The 20,861-nt window shown below is 37.8% G+C and overlaps 1 protein-coding gene across 3 annotated transcripts in view; it reads right to left on the bottom strand.

Moving 5' to 3' along the window:
• The window catches only part of LTN1 (listerin E3 ubiquitin protein ligase 1), a 64,185-nt gene that overhangs the window by 2,722 nt on the left and 40,602 nt on the right, over positions 1 to 20,861 (bottom strand). For 2 of the 3 annotated variants that reach the window (XM_044919494.1, XM_044919497.1), the window contains 10 exons: positions 14,621 to 14,756; positions 14,272 to 14,416; positions 12,942 to 13,159; positions 12,252 to 12,482; positions 11,817 to 11,891; positions 9,912 to 10,098; positions 4,049 to 4,220; positions 3,079 to 3,299; positions 1,317 to 1,511; positions 259 to 426 (listed from right to left, as the gene is read on the bottom strand). In XM_044919494.1, coding sequence (XP_044775429.1) covers positions 259 to 426; positions 1,317 to 1,511; positions 3,079 to 3,299; positions 4,049 to 4,220; positions 9,912 to 10,098; positions 11,817 to 11,891; positions 12,252 to 12,482; positions 12,942 to 13,159; positions 14,272 to 14,416; positions 14,621 to 14,756 — 1,748 coding nt within the window. Of the gene's footprint in view, positions 1 to 258; positions 427 to 1,316; positions 1,512 to 3,078; positions 3,300 to 4,048; positions 4,221 to 9,911; positions 10,099 to 11,816; positions 11,892 to 12,251; positions 12,487 to 12,941; positions 13,160 to 14,271; positions 14,417 to 14,620; positions 14,757 to 20,861 lie in introns of all 3 variants that reach the window. The other variant, XM_021678091.2, reaches the window with a different exon arrangement.

Genomic DNA, 20,861 nt, shown 5'->3' with positions numbered 1-20,861 from the left:
CAGTCTCCTTTATGGTCTAGATTGTATAGGACCATCTACTGTTTGAGTGAGAGCTATAATAAAAACACCCATTTATTAAAGTGCTTTGATGCTACCAGTATCCGTGAATTACTAATTATCTTTTACAGATTTTGAAAAATCATTTTAATATGCCTCTCATTAACTCCCATTAAGAGTTTAACATCATTTTCTAAAATTAAATATCACACATATAAATATACATAAAATATAAGTAAGTTAATTTCTCTTTGGACTTACCAAGCAGGCTGAATGGAACTTTTTCTTGCATGTTCTACAGGCTTTTTTGGGAAGAGAATAGTTGAAACCATGAATGACTGAGAAACATATCATGCAATCTTCAACACCCTCAAAACGTTTGTCTACATTATTTTTCCATAAGGCTAGGCCTTCCATAATGCTTCCATTCTGTTAACAAAAAGAAAAAAAATAGAGTAAATATACTCTGAAGACCACCGAAGTTATTTTTAATTCAATTTCATAAATTTTAAAGTTGAACTTTAATTAATTTTTTTAAAAAAAGATTTTATTCATTTATTTGAGAGAGGGAGAGTGAGCACGAGACAGAGAGAGAGAGAGAGCGCGCATCAGTGGCAGGAGAGGCAGACTCCCCGCTGAGCAGGGAGCCTGAGATCACGAACTGAGCTGAAGGCAGACGACGCTTAACCGACTGAGCCACTCAGGCACCCCTGAATTTTAATTTAGAAAGAACAGAATCTGCTTGGCTATATTCACATCTCCTAAGTTTTCTGAACGTTGGTTTTAAAATGACCTCCCAAGTTTTAGAAACCAGATATAATTTTTTCTCCATTAAAGACAGACCTGAAAGAGAGGTTTTGCATCAATACATCAAGTTTTATAGTCTCAACGTGCAAACAACTAACATTTGTTTAAAAGTCAAAGATCTTTGAGAGTACTGTGATTTCTCTAGTCACAGAAGGAGAGTTGAAATATTAGACTAAAAGTAGCTCCAAAGATATTCATTGATCCAGTATCTTACAAAGATTCCCTCTCAAACAATTTCTTTAATACCACGTATTGTTCTGTGTCATCCACAATGTCAGTGGAGTAAAGTCAATTCCTCTCAAACACCAGAAAAAAAAACTGCAGAACCTTAAAAAGGAAAACAGCTCTGTAGGTAGGTTCAGGTCATTTAGGAACACATCTGTGTTGACCCAAGGAAATACAGTATCTCTTCCAACCTCAAGCAGAAGTGATATATTTTAAGTCTTACTTACCTTTCAAAGAGGAGGTCAGTAGTACCATCTGGAAAGCTGAATGTGCACAGAGAAACTTACCTGATGGGTGAGGTAAGTGCTTAACTGCAGCATCCAGTTCCGCCACTGCTGAACAGCCACACCTACTCTTTTCCCACTCTCCACGGTTATTGAACCCAGGGGGTAATTGGAAGGCAGCTGTATTATAAGTTCAATAACTATGTCCTCAATAGTGTAAGTAGCCATCACTTCTCGGGTAGTAGCTCGAGCTTTAACCTGCAACACAGGAAAGGTGATACCTTTTTGCAAATTTCTTTCCTTTCATTCAAAAAAACATCTTGATAGGTTGACTATTGGCAGTCAGTCTTCATTCAAAGACAACACAGGTAAACATGTTGGTTTACTGGACAAGAGATATTTAATACATACATTCATATACCTGACATATTTTATAGTGATTTTTATGAAATTCAAAGTTAGTTTCAAAAGAAATCCTTCTCATAAAAAAGTATGTTTTATGATATTAGGGTTGCTGCATAAGTTTTGAACAGACCAGTGACAGAATGAATTCTTAATTATTGCTCTTCTTCCACACCCAGGGTATCAAATATCATCTATATTTAGAAGTCCTCTAAGTCTTTCTCTGACACAGAATTCTCTTGAGCTTTATAGCCAACCATCAACCGTTAGAATTATTTCCACCTGGTTTTAGTTTTCATACTAGCATTGCAAACAACATAAAATACAAATTACCATGCTTGACCAATGTAGTCTTCTGACTGTCCTATTTCCAAGCTAAAAACCATAGCATCATCTTAAATTTTTCCTTCCACCTCCTCCCAGATATTAACTAGCTACAAGTTTGGATAAATCACCACAAAATTTTTAACATTCCTCTCCTTTAATGGAACATTCCCACTGATACTGCCTTACTCAGGCCCTCCTTGTTATTCATAATGTTTACACCAGTGGGTCTCCCTGACTATGCATTTGAACCCAAGCTCCATGCCAACAGCCTATACTATATATTACAGTCAGAGCAATTTTACCCATTATAACACTGACAGTGTCACTTGCTTCAAAGGAAAATTTTCAGTGGCCAAATAGGACGAAATATTTTAAACTATCATTTGAGGCCTTTCCCAGTATGGCTGTAATTCATCATGGAAGCAACTGGTTCTCTATTTACCTTCAGGAATCCTGCTCTGTATGAATGCTGGCTTATTCAGCATTTCTTAGGGCAATCACAGAAATGACATTCTCATCTCCAAGCTTTTTGCTTTTGCCATACTGCTTTCTCTATATTCAACACTTTTCTCCTCACTGCCCCTAAAACACAATCCTGCCCACTTCAAAGTAACCTTCCTCCATAAAGGTGCACCTAACCCCCTCAGTCAGATGAGCCTTTCCTATGCTGATCGCAGAGCACGCTTCCTCTTAATGTGCCACTTTCCAGTTTCCAACGCAAAAAACATACCGGTATCACTCTTTTCCCTTTATTAGGTTGTATAATATTACACAATAGGAATCTGACCCTACCAAACCATTCATTTCCCAAGTGATTGACACACAGTGCCCGGAATCTATAGGTGTTCCAATATATATTTTGAATGAACTAATGAATGTTCAAAAAACTCTGACGGGAGTAAATGAAATTATAACATTGTTTCAATCTATACATTAATACTGAGACTTGATACCCAAGAATGAAGTAGAAAATATAGTAAGACAATTTCTGCAAATTCTGAACCAATGGTTAATATTGTGATGATACTCACTACAAATGAGAGACATAACCAATATTTAAACAACTTTTCTGGAAAAAATTCAAGATAATACTAACCGTCATGCCATTAAATAGTTGTGTACTTGTTTGCACAGAAGAAATTTCTTGAAAGGAAAGAACATTGCTGACATACTTGCTTGTAAATCTATCTACAATATTGAAAACACGCTTCTCACTACTATTCCACCACAGCCTAACCATGGCAGGCAAGTCTTTTAATGTCATATGATAGACTGAACAAGCCAAGTGTGGGATATGGTAGGGAAGAGTTGCTGTTTCTGAAGAAAAAACAAATTCTTAGTTAATAACATGTATTTCTTACATAGAATAACAGACTAGAAAATCATTTTCAATTCTTTAAAACTAGAGCTAGAGTTCAAAAAACTAACATACCGAAGAAGCCAGAACTCTAGAGTATTAACTTTCTCTCACACATTCAAAATGAATCATTGGAATGGCAAAAAGAAGTAAAAAGAATGAAGATCCCAAATGACACTGAAAAATCTGCCTAGACATAGCATTCTATATTTCACATGACAGATCACAAAAAAAGGGAACATACATATTTTAAAAAGGACAACCCAAGCCCCTACGCCCAGGGAGTGGGGAAAAAAAGTTAAATAAAAAGGAGGAAAAATTTAGGGGTGTCTAGCTGCTCGGTCGGTGGAGCACGATCTCCAGGTCATGAGTTTGAGACCCACATTGGGTATAGAGATTATAAATAAATAAACTTTCAAAAAAATTTAAAGATTGTCTTCTTATAAATTATGAAAAGGAGTCTGGTCCCTACACTTTCCCCAGAGCTCACTGTGAGGTTATACAAAAATCCTAGAATATCCACCTCAGTACTCACAAGACATAGTACCCTCCTCACATCTCCAAGACATTTTAACATGCACTTCAATCTTCTGATAGGCAGGACACACATTTGGGGTTATTATCCAAACTCTGAAGAGTACAGCATAATAAATACAGTCTAATCTGGACCTAGTCTCCAAGAAAGAACACAAACACACATCTTACTGACCTCTAATACTCAACTGGAGCTCTTCCGTAAAGAATGTTTTAGGGTCCTTATTTGAGAGCTCAATAGCTGTCTCTGCATAGGTCGGATTTTCCGGCATAAGTCTGAACAGGTGATAGAGCAATTTATTCAAACTTTTTGTTTTTCGAAGGTACATTGAGTACAGCGCCCGAAGCTGGTGGAGAGTAAAGAATTTTTGTTAGTAAACCCAATTAAACCAAGTCAGTGAGAAGAACAAATCCAAGTAGAATAGACTGTACAAGAACACGGTGAAAAAGGCATTAATCTGAAGACTTAGAATTACATGGCAGAGTCCTACAAAACACATGCCACGTTCTTACTTCCCAAACGTGTCACTGACGGCACTGCTCCCTTCTTCATGAACAAGCAGTTTTCACTATCCCCTCACTGCGAGACGGATTCTAACATCTTCCTCAAACTATCTCCTTGCTTTCTCTAAGAAAATCTGCTCCCCACTCCCCAGATGATTTGCTCCCTCTCCTCCCAAGTCTTCTACATACCCCTTAAGCCGCACACAGTTCTTAATCTTGCAAAAGTCCTACTTAAAACTAATCCCATTTTTATGGCGGACCTCACACCACAGCAAACACTCCAGCATCCCTTTAGAAAAAGAGAGCACAAACTAGTAGTCCAAAATGTCTTGGGGTCTTGTTTTGTAAAGCAGGATTTCACTCAAAAATATGGATTTCTGGCTGCACCTGGGCAGCTCAGTCGGGTAAGTGTCCGACTCTTGGTTTTGGCTCAGGTCGTGATCTCATGGGTCATAGGATTAAGCCCTGTGTCAGGCTCCCACTCAGTGGGGAGTCTGTCTGAAGATTCTCTCCCTTTGCCCCTATCCCCATGCCCATGAGTGTGCTCTCTCTCTCTCAAAATAAATAAATCTTCAAAAAATATATGGATTTCTGGTTCCTTTTTTAAAAATAGGAAAATCTTGTAAAGTAAGTCAGTGAGAGAAAGACAAATACCATATGATTTCACTCATATGTGGAATTTAAGAAACAAAAGAAAAAAAAAAAAGCCACAACCAACCAAAAAACAGACTCTTAACTATAGAGAACAAACTGATGGTTCCCAGAGGGGAGGTGGGGGGGGTGTGAAATAGGTGATGGGGATTAAGGAGGGCACTTGTGATGAGCACTGGGTGATGTACAGAATTATATAATCACTATATTGTACACCTGGAACTAATACAACACTGTATGTTAACCATACGGGGATTAAAATTTTAAGAAATAGGAAAATCTGGCACCACTCGGTGCACTAAAGTCATCTGTGTGCTTCAGAACTCATTCCTCAATAACCCAGTTTTCCTGTGTTCACATTTACTTTGCAACTCTTTGGTATATGTACCGGTTTTAAAATTATTCTTCCCACTAAAGCATGTATCTCCTCTTGGTGCAAGACACCATTTTCTGAACACTACAAATGCTCACATACAAGTATCAAGCCATAGGATATGGAATTTATTTTTAAAATATGTTGATCAAAGTACCTAACAATGGAGAAATCTGGAGGACACTACCTTTCCAAGTAACCAACTTTGTATCACCAATAAAGGACACATTGACATTCTGTGCTTCCTGAGGTGACATACTGAGGACACATCACCAAGTGCAATAAGTACTCTCGCTGAAAATCAACCAGAAACTCATCATGAGGAAACAATCAGACAAATTCAAATCCTAACAGAGTCTACAAAATAACCAACCTGAATGACAATAAAGAAAAGACAGGTAGGGAAATTATGGGTTAAAGAAATATGACAAACATGATGCAAACATGATCCTTGATCAAATCCTCAATAGAGAAGGAATAAAACTATAAAGGACATTACAGGGACAACCAAAATTATTTGAATACAAATTAGATTATTCCATTAAAATTAAATTTGAGTATAATAACTATATCAATACATGTCCTTGTTCTTAGGAGATATATGTTTAAATACTTTTCGTAAAAGTATTCATGCACCTGCAACTTTCAAATAGATGAGCAGAGAAAAAGGAAATACAAAGAAAGTAAATATAGAGAAAACACGTACAAAGGTACCAACACTAGGGTGCCTGGGTTGCTCAGTTGGTTGGGCGTCCGACTTGGTTTTGGCTCAAGTCATGATCTCAGGGTCATGAGACTGAGTCCCACGTCAGGCTCCATGCTCAGTGGGGAGTCTGCATGAGATTCTCTCTTCCTCTCCCTCTCCCCGCTGCGCTCTCTCTCTCTCCAAAAATAAATAAATCTTCAAAGGTAGCAACATTTAAAAATTTGTGACTCTAGGAAAAGGGTACATGACTTTTCATTGAATTACTCCTCTACCTCCTCTGTAAATCTGAATTAAAAAAAAAAAGTTGGAAGTAGAATTTTAAAAAGCTAATGATACATATCAATGGATTTTTTTTGATAAAGGTTAGTATCCAAAATATATAAAGAACTTATAAGAACACCCAAAAACCAAAAATAATCCAGTTAAATAGGCAGAAGACATGAACAGACATTCTTCCAAAGACATTCAGATGGCCAACAGACACAAAAAAAGATTACCAACATCACTCATCAACAGGGAAATGCAAATCAAAACTAATGACATACCATCTCACACCTGTCAGGATGGCAAAAATCAAAAACACAAGAAATAAGTGTTGGCGAGGCTGTGCAAAAAAAGGAACCCTCTTGCACTGCTGGTGCGAATGCAACTGGTGCAGCCACTCTGGAAAACAGTATGGAGGTTCCTCAAAAAAGTTAAATATAGAACTACCCTGCGATGACTGGCTGGCTCAGTCAGTAGAACTCACAATCCTTGATCTAAGGGTTGTGAGTTCAAGCCCCACGCTGGGCATAGAGCCTACTAAAAAACAGTAACAACAACAACAAATGTCAGGTAATCTTTACAGAAAAATAGATCTGGTGTGGGTGGCACAGATCAACTGACCTGTAGCACTGAACTAATTAAAGTACTGTTGCATTTCATTAAAAAAAAAAAAATAGAACTACCCCACGATCCAGCACTACTGGTATTTACTCAAAAGATACAAAAATACAGATTTGAAGGGTTATACACCGTGATGCTTATAGCAGCATTATCAACAACAGCCAAATTATGGAAAGAGCCCAAATGTCCATCAACTGATGAACGGATAAAGAAGATGTGGTATATATACAATGGAATATTACTCAGCCATCAAGAATGAAATCTTGCCATTTGCAACAACACAGATTAAGCTACAGAGTATAATGCCAAGCAAAGTAAGTCAGAGAAAGACAAATACCATATGATCTCACTCAAATGTGGAATTTAAGAAAGAAAACTAATGAACATAGGGGAAAAAGAAAGAGAGGCAAACCGTAAGAAACTTTTTTTAAATGGGAAACTGCAGAATTATTTTATTTTTTGTTGTCGTTTTTAAGATTATTTATTTATTTATTTGAGAGAGAGCGCACGAGCAGGGCAGAGGGAAATGGACGAGAAGACTCCCGGCTGAGCAGGGAGCTCGATGCAGGGCTCGATCCCAGGACTACATCCCGGGGCTTGATCCCAGGACTCCAGGATCATGACCTGAGCAGAAGGCAGATGCTTAACTGACTGAGCCACCCAGGCACCCCAAGACACTCTTAACTATAAAGTACAAACCGAGGGTTGTTAGAGGGGAGGTGGGCAGGATGATGGGCTAAATGGGTGATAAGTATTAAGGAGGGCACTTGTGATGAGCACTGGGTGTTGAACATAAATGATTAATCACTAAATTCTACTCCTGAAACTAATATTACACTGTATGTTAACTAACTGGAATTTAAATAAAAACTTGAAAAAAAAAATCAATGGACTTTTAAAAACACATGTATATTACCCAGAAATCCCACTCCTAGCTGTACAACACAAGAGAAATGAAAATATATGTCCACCCAAAAATTCATATACAATGTTCCCAGTAGCTTTATTCACAATAACCAAAAAGTGGAAACAACCTAAACGTCCATCAATCGATAAATGAATAAACAAATGTAGTATACTCGTCACACGATGAAATATTATTCGGGCATAAAACGGAATGTAATACAGATATATGGCATAACATGCATGAATTTGAAAACATTATGCTAAGTGAAATAAGCCAGACACAAAAGACTACATATGTGAAATGTCCAGGAAGAGGCAAATCCATAGAGTCAGAACACAGAATAGTGGCTGCCGAGAGCTGGAAGGCTTGAGAGGAAATGGGAACTGACTACAAATGGGTAAAGGTTTCTTTTTTTAGGTGTTGAAAATGTTCTAAAATTAGAAAGTGGTGATATTTACACAATTCTGTGAATACAGCAGAAACACCAAACTGTATACTTTAAGTAAATTTGATAGTATGTGAAAAACATATTAGTAAAGTTATGAAACACACATAAGCTCATGGCTTTGTTCCAGTTCAATCTGATTCACTGGGAGTTGTTGTTTTTCTTCAAGAAAAAAGTTTTTTAAAAGCCTAGATTTAGGACCAATTACAGTGCTTTTTTAAAAAATTCTGTTTGCTTTAGGATTTATCTAATTAGGCTATTAACTGAGTTATTCTGGTTTAATTGTCACCATTCGGTTCAAGTTCCAGGCTCATTAATGCTGCTGTACAATTCTTTGTGCCCCACCCCAATTCTGGTTTAATGAAAAAAGTGATGCATGGCCATTTTCAAAATTTCTGAATATAAAATGATAAGAACAAAATTCTTACACATGGAAGACTCACTTTGCTGCAATTTATAAGAGATCAACAATATTTTAAGAAACAAATATAAAAGCCCAACAAGGAGTTCTTGAAATACATCACCAGCAAATAAAACTAGCTCAAGTCACAAACATAAGTGGCCAGCCTACAGAAAAATAAAACAATTTAAACATCTAGGTCATCGTTGCCTCTGTAATTTGATCTTCCCCTTAGATATACAAATGCAAAGATGCATATGTTCATATATTTGTACCAAGGTATGAGTTATTAGCAACGACATAAATTATAACTTAGGAATTCAGAAAAATCACATTGGAAATGAATGCCATATTTAATCACACCTCAAATATGATGTAATAAACTGTTATTGTACTGACCTGTCAAAAAAGCCACTGTTTATATTTAAAAAGCCATCAGTTTATTAAACTGATTCAATCAACACTTTATTGGAACTTTTTAAGTGGGGATCAGCCTAAAGAATAAAAAGAAAAAGAAAGAAAGAAAGAAAGAAAACCTGGAAATTTTTCCAGCTTTCTTCCTAGACAATGAGGTCTTTCTTCCTAAACATGAGACAACAGAGACATCTAGTGGCTGCTAGAATAATTTGGGCAAAATAATTATCTTAAGATATTTTTTACCATTTTGAGATAACAGTTTGAATTACACAGTAACATTTCATAGATCTTGCTCTAAAAACTGATTTTCAAATAAGGTAAATTCCCAATGATGTATTAATAAAATTTCCAAACGGGTCAGAAACTGACCAAAGGGGAAAAAACAAAACAAAAACAGCAAGATCTAAGTCCTTTGGAATTATTACTGCAGTAACACAAAATTAAATTATGTAAATCTTGTTTCCTGCAGTAAAAGGACTTGGTGGCTACATTCAGTAAGAAAAAAACTGATTCAAGCACATTCCAGAGATTACTTTTGCAAAAAAACTGTGTGTGTGTGTGTGTGTGTGGCGGGGGGAGGATAAGGAAGTTAAGGGACAGATACAAATTTAGCAGAATGTCTGAAGTTAGCCAGGGAAGATTAAAATGTGAGGCATTTCCCCTTTTTTCAAAAAGAGGGGAAACAAAGGGTTTAGAACAGTAACAGAAACACACAGATGACAGAACTGTCAAAAGTTATCGCCTATTTACCTGAGATGAAGCAGCTTTGAAGAAAGTAAGTATTAATTTCCAGGTGAGGAGGTATCCCAGAACATAGCAGAAGTCTTCACTCAGTGGCTTAATAGTTACTATCTGTCCAACAGGAATACACCCCAAAACATTTTCTAGCAAGTCCTCCTGAGTTCTAAGAAGAGACATCAATGCTGCCGGTGGTGACCTATGAACCAATGATTAAACACCACAATTTTCTTCATAACTTATCCCTTAAAAAATTGACAGCATGTATACACTTTAAGCATTTCAGAAAAATCTTTCTCTATTTTTCAAAAACCATTTTAAAAGTCCCCCTTTACAGATTCAGCTTTAACTGCTAATCTTAACTGCTAATTCTGCTAAATTAAATATATTTAATTACAAATACATTAACATACGTAAACAAAACACATTTTATATTCATAAATATGTAAAATATTTTTCATATTTATATTATTTAAAATATATATGATAAATACTATAAAATATAAGCTCTAGTAGTTAGCAATACCAGGTCCTACCAGATCCCTATGAAGAGTAAGACTGTATGTCTTTTCAGGAAAGTAAATTCAATATTCATATTAATTTATGACAATGTAAATTAATTTTCTTCTTTACTGAACTACTGCACTCCTTAATACTTTCAGATGAACTTAGGAGATTCTCAAAAAGTGAAATACGTGTGTATATCCTGTCAAACTCTCTCTGACATTGTAGCTCAGTTCTTTCCTTTCACCTGTGCAACATTTCTTCCCTTGTGGCTTCCTTTTCCCAGCCCATAAACACAGGTCTTCAAGCTTCTGCCCTTGGATTTTTACCTTCAACACCACTATCCCATCTACCAACCCTTCTCTATTCCATACCAACGGTCACTGGATTTTACAAATACCAGCTCAGGTATCTCTCCATTTCCATGCTGCCCTCCATGCACTATTACTGTTTCTAGAATGGTCTCCATCTCTGTGTGCTTCTTTGTATAATTTATGATTCATACTATAGCCAGAATCAGCTGGTACTTTTCCCATCTTCTACCAAATAATGCCCTAAATCCCAGAAAATGTAATTTTTAAGGCCCTTCATTATCTACACCTTCCCTACCTACTCTACATATATTCATCGAATATTTATCCTTTTATTAAATGAGCAGTATTCATGAGTCTGCGTTAGGCCAGGGACCATTCTGAATGCTATGAATATAGTCGGGAACAAGAGACAAAACTTCCTGACTTTACAGAGTTTCTATTCCAGTGGAGGAAGATACAGACAATAAAAAATATGTTAAGTGGCAACTACTCAACACTCCCCAGCACATCCTGAACATTCACGCCTTCGTACATGGTACTCCCTTAATTTATATGGTCTTCCCTGCCCTGCTGAAGTGCTACCTAACTTGACAGATCCAGAATAAGTGTCTTTTTCTCAAGAAAAAGTCTTCCCTTCTGGTGCAAGCAGCTGTGTTCCCCCAGCATGCTATCTATCCTCTTCCATAGCACCTGCCACACACTGTTTTCTATTATAGAGTAATATCGTCTAGATTATAAGCTCCTTATGAATAAGAACAATTACTAAACACCATATTCTCCCCTAGACATTTAATACTTTGCACAAAATGGGTGCTCAACAGGTATTTAAATTGATACACTCTTTCCACAGCTACCGTGTGGTCAAAGAAAGTTCTGCCAAATAGTAGCAAACTGAAAATATGATTTAGGAACAATTAAGGAGAGAAACTATCTTTTTTGGCTGGACTCTTTCATTTTTATCTTACAGATGATTTTAAAAGATCTACTGAATGAATATATGCTCTAAATTCAGAGCTTTTGTGTTTATCCATCTTCTGAAGTTATTATAAGTGAGGTGGATTATGAGAATTAAATAAAATAAATTATTAAAAAAACTTACAAGGCTGGTTCTTCTTCTTCATCTCCATATGACTTTAGATTATCCTGATCATATTGTGGTAATTCAGGCATCAATCTACAAGTCAGAATATATATTATACTACATTAAACTGTTCATTGTTAAATCATGCTTAAGAGCAGAAAGACCAATACTTACTTTGTAATGAGTATATTTTTAAATGATTATTTTCTGAAATAATCACCTATGGCCAGGACTATCTAAATGTAAACGATGTATAGAGAACAGTGACCTAAATGATCCAAAATCTGGCATCCCTGTTATTAAAGTGCATGGTTGAGTTTATTTTTTTTTTTACTTTGACTTTTTTTTTAATGACCAAGGGTTAAAACTAAATATATATATATATATATATATATTTTTTTTTTTTTTTTTTTTGAACCACCACAACATTGATTCAATTGGAAGAATTCTTACTTGTATAGCATATGGTAAACAGCAATTTGCACAGGCCGAGCTCTGTAGAGGAGTAATGGGGCCAATGTATTTAACAAAGTCTGGAGATACTCTGGTAAGTTTGTTTTTTGGCCAGCAACCAGTCTTGAAGGGAGTTTCTGACTCAACAGCTGGTCTTTCGGGATATATGTTAATGTTTCACACATGGGCTTCAGCACTGCATTCTGAAAGGATGTTTCAGATGTATCTTCACTTTCTTCTGATGACAAAAAGGAAAGAAACATGCACATCCCAAAATAAAGTGAGTAATAGAGCTTGACTGATTCACAGTTAAACGTCATTTAAGAAAATGAAGTAAAAAATTGACAAAAGTAGAGCAGTCCTCACTAGAAACCGTTTAATGTAATCTTAAACAGTAATCATAACTTCTATTATCTCATCCTTAAAAAAGAGAGAAGTTTGAGTTATAAATAATCTATTCAGGTTATCTGAATTACTATTATTTTAACTCGTAATAGTCTTTGGATACTTTGCCAGTTTTCAATTCTTGTCTGTAAAGCAGAAGCATATGTGATGCTTCTGAGATGCCAAGCTTTCTCTCAGGTTCTTTTCTTCACTCTTCTGTAGCGTTTGACTTAAGCAGCCAAAGTTTTTGTTTTGAATTTTTCAACTAGTCATTTGCAATGAATCCCACTATGATTCCCCTTTCACTTGCCTGTAACAGTCACCAAAAGAGGTAAAAGCAAACTGTGGATGCCTTGGGAAAAAAATTCTTTCCATTCACTGATTAGATTTACAGGGAGATTGCCAATGATATCCAGAGTTGCAGAATCGAAAAAAGCACTGAGCTCACAGGCCAAATCACAGCTGACACAGGCAAACAGTTGTATAAGTGGAACAGAATACAATGCATGATTCTCACTTGTTGTCTGAAGAAACAAAAATGAAATAGGTTAGCAGACATCTACCAGAACACCACAAATCAAGGGATTAAAGAAAACTCTCTCAGTTCTCTAAATTTTAAAATAAAAAACAGTTGAAGTGTAGAGTCTCAGAGACATTTATACATTTTACACCAAAATAACTTTTTAAAAAATTAAATACTAAGAATTAGAATCAATCCATTTATTCTGAAATGCTCTCTATTTCTAAAACTATGAAGGAAAATATCAAGTACCATTTACCAAGTGAAATTATAAAAACATATTTATAATCTTCTCAGGAGCCCTCCTAATTGGGCATTATTAAGTTATTTTTAAAATAAGGACACTGGGGGCGCCAGGGTGGCTCAGTCGGTTGAATGTCCAACTCTTAACTTAGGCTCAGGTCAGGATCTCAGGGTCGTGAGATTGAGCCCTGAGTCAGGCTCTGTGCTTAGCGGGGAGCTTGCCTGAGATTCTCACCCTCCTTCTCCCTTTGCCCCTCTCCCCAGCTCATAATCTCTCTCTCTAAAATAAATAAAATCTTTAAATAAATAAATAAATAAATAAAATAAGGACACCGAGGCTCAAGTAGGTCAAGTATGAACACCCTAAGCCACACAGCTAACGGCAAACAAAGCAGAGATTCAGACCAATTCAACCCTAATGATTTGCTGCCATCAGAGCCCACAAATACTATACTTGCTTTGTGTCATAAAAAGAGCATTAATTCCCTCTGAATTTGCTTAATCTTTAATGTATTACTGGCACAGTACATTTTAATAATAATTTAATTAAGAGCCAAAAAGATGAAAAAACTGATCATGAAAGATAAAATCTCCAAGGGCTGTGCTACAAATATTGTATTAAAATGAGCTAATGGAGAGAACACTTTAAGAGCAGGAGATTTGGTCACTGAATGATATTGGCAGACATTAAACCTCTATCACTTCACTGTTCTATCAAACAGTAACTGGTGAGGAATACATCTATAAAGTGTTTAAATGTTTGCAAAAGAGCTAATTACAATCATAACTTAAAGAATAAGATTAGTAGTTGGTTCTAGTATACAGATATGCATGAAGACTTAACAGCGGTGATGACACATCGGGTTAATTTACCTCCAACCAAGCCAACATGGAGCACATGATGAAGTCCCATTCACTCTCTGCCAAAGGAGATGAGCAGTATTTCAGAAACAGGGAAAGGAATCGGATTATTTCTATATTTACACCTAGTATCTCTGGACTTACTTCTGATAGATTACTGTGATAAAGACAAAAAAAACAAAAAAACATGGAAGAATGATAAGGACATTCAATTAAACTATTTTATTTTAAATCTGATATACTTATGAAAGGTTGGCTTAAATGTTTACTATCCTATTACTGTACAAAACTGTGACTATAAGATACACAATCTGGATACACATTGTAATGGGGGAAGGAGACAGTATAAAATATCACCTACCAACTGAAAAGAAAAATATCTTCATGATCTTTCTTCCAGGATATTAGAATTTTTAATATACCACGTAATAGCTCCCCATCATCTATGCTTCTGGTTTGCAGGCAAGAATTGAAAATGGCAAGATGTCCAAAACCTCCTAAAGTAAAATTCAAAATGAAAATTAAAATGCACACACATACACACCCCCATCTATCTATACATACTGCCTTAAACCAAAGTCTTGTCTTACAGATGCAGAAATTATTGCTTTGTTTCTCTGAAAAAACTGGTTTTTGATAAAAAATAGGGATGATCATTCTCTTAGACCATGCTAACGTTAAGAGAGAAAAGGCATTCTTTTCTTTCTTCGATACGAAACTTGAAATGAGGAAAAGCAATTCTAGTGCAAATCATTACTATAAAGAGAAAATGCAAGAAAAATCAATCACTCTTTAGAATGGCAAACTACCAACTCATTCTTGTATCGTTAAATTGTGTGCAACAGACCAAAAAAAAAAAGAAAATGAAAACTCAGAAAAAAAATTGTATTCCTACTATAAAAAAAAGAAAGTCTATTTTGAGATAGGTCAAAAACCTTCTCCAAAAATGTCCTGGTTAAGAATTCTAAAAAGGGCTTACATGGAAGAGTCAACAAATAAGTGTGTAAGCTCCACAGGGCAGAAACCCTTTCTCCATACCAAGCACCTAACACAGAACCGGGAGTGGGGGTGGGGATGGAGGTACAGGTGGGGTGAGTAAATGATATTGTGCTTTACACTAACCTGTGCTGGGTTTTTTTTTTGTTTTGTTTTTTATTCTGGGTTTCTTAAGTATAGGATTCACTCAGTATACCCACCTCTCAAATAAAAACAAACATACAAAAAACATAGCTAGAGTGTAAAGTTAAATAAAGATGGGAAACAGAATATGTCGTTCCATAATTCATACATTCACTCAATAGGCATGTACTATGTCTGGAAAGCTCTCATAGGCTCACCCCTCTTTAGAATCCCTGGTTCCTTCTTATCCTTCAACACTCAGCTTCAATATTGCCTCCACTCTATGTAACTCCCACATATATGAAATACAGCCCTCTGCATTTCTCTGTTCTTAATTATCATGTGTTTGTTGCCTTTACAGCACTAATGTTTGTTACTTATTTATTGTTATCTCCTCAACAGAAAGTAAGCTCCATGAAGGAACCTCGTCCGTTTTACTTATCACTGTATACTTCCTCCTAGTACAATGCCTGAGATACAGACATTTATTTTGACTAAATGAAGATGAATAAATAATGAATACCAGGTACCTTGTTAGATGCTGGGGAAAGATGAACAAAATCCAGTCCCTGAAGGGACTCATCCAGCAGTACTAGCAGACTTAAAAACAAATTACAATATAATGTGGACAAAGAATGGGAGCCTAGAAAAGGAAACAACTATCTCCATCTAGGTTGTGTCAGAAGAGGCTTCTCAGGGGCGCCTGGGTGGCTCAGTTGGTTGGGCATGTGACTCTTGGTTTTGGCTCAGGTCCTGAACTCATGGCTCGTGCGATCAAGCCCTGAGTTGGGTTCCACATTCAGCAGGAGTCTGCTTGGATATTCTCTCCCTCTGTCCCTTCCCCCACTCACTCGCTCTCTGAAATAAATGAATCAATCTGAAGGAAGGAAGGAAGGAAGGGCTTCTCAAAGCTGGCATTTGAACCAGGATTTATCAAAAGATAAACAAGTCTGCGAGAGTAGCAAAGGGGCACTCTAGCTAAGGCACAAAGTGGTAAAAAAGTGTAGAATAGGAGAGACATCACCAAGATGGCGACATAGGTTGTTCTTAGCTTTGCTCCCCCTCACAAGAAAAACAACTAACAATTATTCAAGAACAAGACATCACTGAGACTCCTACAGGGGTCAGGCTGAAATACCCCCTACATCACTGAGATCAAGACAGACGCATTAGGAAGGTAAGAGAAGCAGCTCTCCACTGATTGCACTGTCCCTCCCCAGGACAGTGCAGCACCATGTGGAGAGGTCTCCCCTGAGACTCTGGTTCCTTCAGTAGGAAAAGAGAACCCAGGGGGGAAACCAGCACACACACACCCATTATTGTGAGTCCCTTTGTGGGAGCTCCTACTCTGATCTCACAGCACTAGGACTGCTGGGAAATTTGCAGGGCTCAGCCACTGGGACTCTGACTTTGACAAAGAATGGATGAAGCGCTTGTAACAACCAGCACACGGATCTTGGCAGACCAAGTTCATACCTGCAGTGCCCAGCATAATCCCAACCAGTGGCTTTGCTTATCTGCAGAACCAAGCCAGGGGCACACTGACCAGTGAACATAGCAGGGTGGAGATCTGCCTGATTCTGATTCTTAAAGGAGGAGTTCTGACAGCCCTAAAGCCCAGTGGTATTACCCACTCCCAGGTAAGGAGCTGAGCCACAGCTCCCCCCTCCCCCCCCCCCCCAACACACACTGTGGAGCATCTTCCACCCCATCAGACCAGAAGGGCTGGAGACAATCCCTGAAAGCTGTGTGGCCCCATGGCACTCAAGCCAAGAGGTGGCTGAGTGGGACTGATCACCCCAGAGCAAAGCCATGCATTGGGGTTTCCCCGGCTCCACACGGGCAGAGTGATTAATTCACAGATAAAGCTGAGGGTCACTTCTGGCCCCTCCTCCTCCCACCCAGGCAAGGGAGCTGAGACATAGCCCCACACATTGTGGAGAGTCTTCCAGCCCATCTGACCAAAAGGGCTCGCAAAAATTCCTGAAAGCTCGGTCATGATCCTGGAGTCCCTGGATCGAGTCCCACATCGGGCTCCCTGCTCGGCAGGGAGTCTGCTTCTCCCTCTGACCCTCCCCCCTCTCATGTGTTCTCTCTCATTCTCTCTCTCTCAAATAAATAAATAAAAAATCTTAAAAAAAAAAAAAAAATTCCTGAAAGCTCTACAGCACAGCAGCACTACAACCGAGGTGGGCGGGCACAGCTGATAGTCTGCAGACCAAAACCAGTGGCCCTGTTCAGTCAAGGAGCTTGGGATGCAGTTCTGCTTGAGTTTAGACAATATAGAGCTTTACTGGCTTTAGACCTCTTTCTGCCACTGTGCCCAGGCAGGAAATCTAATTTGTAGCCCCACTCATCATCGAATACAACCTTTAGCTAGTCTGACCAGGGAACCTAAATAACCAGAGCACACAGGAAGCTCCACAGCCCATCCAACAGCCCTGTGTCCAGCGGCACTTGAGTGGTGAGCACAACCTGTGGCTTCCCCCATCTGCGGAGCATCACCTGACAAGGGAATTCTGTGCACACTCTTGCCAATTCAGGTCCCCAAACAATGAGCTGTATAGATTCTGGAATCTATCCTGTTGCCCTGGCAGGGCAGAGAAGCTAATTCATAGCCCAATCCACTGATGAATATAGTACCCAGTCCTAACTATCTAGTGAGTCTGACCAGAGAATCCAGGCAACTGCAGCACCAAGCTAGCAGTCTTCTCCAAATGTTAGCCTCCCCCTGACCCCACCAGCCCTACTTCCTCAGAGCTCAGCTTTGCCCCAAAACAGACTGTAATAGCAGGCCCTACTTGCACAAGGACATTACCAGCAGACACACCTAAAAACCCAAACTGAGCTGACTGGTAAAGAACTATCTCTGCAAAACAAACCTATAAATTATTAGTGTTTGGAAGAGGAGCATAATCGAATGTGCAGATACCAACGTAAGGAATAAAGGATCACAAATAATCAGATAAATATGACACCCAAAGGAAACTAGTAAAGCTCTAATAATTGATCCTAAAGACATGAAAACCTATAAACTGTCAAAGAATTCAGAATAATTCTCTTAAAAGAAGTTTAGCAAACTCGAAGAAAAGAAGCTAAACAAAATTAGGAACAATGCATGAACAAAATGCAAAGTTTGATAAGAAAACTGCAACCATCAAAAAAAACAAACAGAAATTCTGGAGTTGAAAAATACAGTAACTGAACTGAATTCAACCGTTTCAAAAGTAGACTCAACAATGCAGAAGAATCAGAGACCTTGAGGATAGGACACTGGAGCAAAAAGAAAAAAGAAGAAAGCCTATGGGAATTATGGAACACAATAAAAAAAAATTCACATTATGGTAATTCCAGAAAGAGAAACTAACAGAAAGTATATTTAAAACAAAATTGCCTGAAAACTTCCCGAACCTGTAGAGAGAAATGGACATCCAGATCCATAAGGATAATTATTTGTGAATAAAGTGAATGTGAATAAGGCTACACTGAGTCATAATTGTCAAAAGTCAAAGACAAAGAATTTTAAGAGCAGTACAAGCAGTAAGTTATATACATGGGAACCTCCATAAGAGTATCAGCAAATTTCTCAACAGAAACTTTTCAGGCCAGGAGAGAATGGAACAAAAACTTTCCTGGGCAAAACAAAAGCTAAGGGAGTTCATTACCACCAGACCTGCCTTACAGAAAATGCTAAAGGGAGTTCTTTGAGTGGAAATAAAAGAATACTAGTTAGCTACATAAAAACATAAAAAGATATTGTAAATCTCATTGGTAATGGTAAATATATAGTCATAGTTGGATTCTGGAATATGAGAGTAGTGGTACATAATTCACTTACAACTCTAGTTTAAAGTTTTTATTTTTATTTTTTATTTTTTTTAAAGATTTATTTATTTATTTATTTGACATAGAGACAGCGAGAGAAGGAACACAAGCAGGGGGAGTGGGAGAGGGAGAAGCAGGCTTCCCGCAGAGCAGGGAGCCCGATGCGGGACTCGATCCCAGGACCCTGGGATCATGACCTGAGCTGAAGGCAGTCGCTTAACCAACTGAGCCACCCAGGCACCCTCTAGTTTAAAGTTTTTAAAAAATATAGTAAAATTAGGGGCACCTGGGAGGCTCAGTCAGTTAAGCCTCCGACTCTTGATTTTGGCTCAGGTCATGACCTCAGGGTCATGAGATCAAGCCCCACACTGGACTCTGTGCTGAGCATGGTGCCTCCTTTAAGATTCTCTCTCTCCCTTTCTCTCTGCCTCTACCCTGCCGCTCATGGGCACGTGTGCATTCACTTTCTCTCTTTCTAAAAATAAATAAATAAAAAATATATTTTCTTAATATAGTAAAAATACAGGGTGCCTGGGTGACTCAGTCGGTTGGGCGTCTGACTTTTGGTTTTGGCTTGAGTCATGGTCTCATGGGTAGTGGGACTGAGCCCCGCATCAAACTCTGAGCTCAGCAGGGAGTCTGCTTAGGATTCTCTCCCTCTGCCCCTCCTCCCACGTGTATGCTTACTCTAAAATAAAATTTAAAAATCTAAAAAAAAAATTAGTAAAAATAACCATAACTACAAAAATCTGTTATTGGTTATATAATGTTAAAAAAATGTAAACTGCAACAACAATGGTAAATGAGCAGTGACTCCAATTTAAAGTCACCGGCTGCATTAGCCCCTAACAAGAGAATCAGCTTGTTCTTTGAAGCCAGCCATTGACTTCTTCCTCTAGCTACGAAAATCTTAAATGGCATCTTTCAGCAGAAGGCTGTTTCATCTACACTGAAAACTTGCCATTAGTGTAGTCACTTTCATTAATTACCTTAGCCAGATCTTCTGGATAACTTGCTATAGCTTCTGTGCAGTACTGACTGCTTCACCTTGCACTGTTATGTTATAGAGATGGCTTCTTTCCTTAAACCTCATCAGTCAACCTCTCCTAGCTTCAAACTTTTCTTCTGAAGCTTCTTTACCTCGTTTAGCCTTCTTAGAACTGAAAAAAGTTAGGACCTAAAGGGAATGTTATAGCTGGTTTGATCTTCTATCCAAACCACTAAAACTTCTCCACATCAGTAGCTTGGCTGTTTTTCTTTCTTATCATTTATGTGTTCAATGGAGAACACTTTTCATTTCCTCAAGAACTTTTCCTTTGCATTCACAACTTAGCTGTCTGGTGTGACAGGCCTAGCTTTCAGAACTATCTTCATTTTCAACATGACTTTCTCACTAAGCTTAATCATTTCTAGCCTTTGATTTAAAATGTGAGACATGTGACTCTTCCTTTCACTTGAAAACATAGAGGTCATTGTAGGATTATTAATTGGCCTGCACTAGGCAAGCCCAAGGAAAGGGAGACAGACAGGGGGATGGCCAGCTAGTAGAACAGTGAGAACACACCACAACTTATCAATTAAGTTAGCTAACTTACATGGGCATAGCCTATGGCACCCCTAAACAATTACAACAGTAATATCAAAGATCACTGCTCACA

The sequence above is a fragment of the Neomonachus schauinslandi genome, chromosome 1, assembly GCF_002201575.2.
Source record: "Neomonachus schauinslandi chromosome 1, ASM220157v2, whole genome shotgun sequence".
Lineage (NCBI taxonomy): Eukaryota > Metazoa > Chordata > Mammalia > Carnivora > Phocidae > Neomonachus > Neomonachus schauinslandi.
Note: the sequence above shows the minus strand (reverse complement) of the source record. Positions and strands in the feature narration are given on the sequence as shown.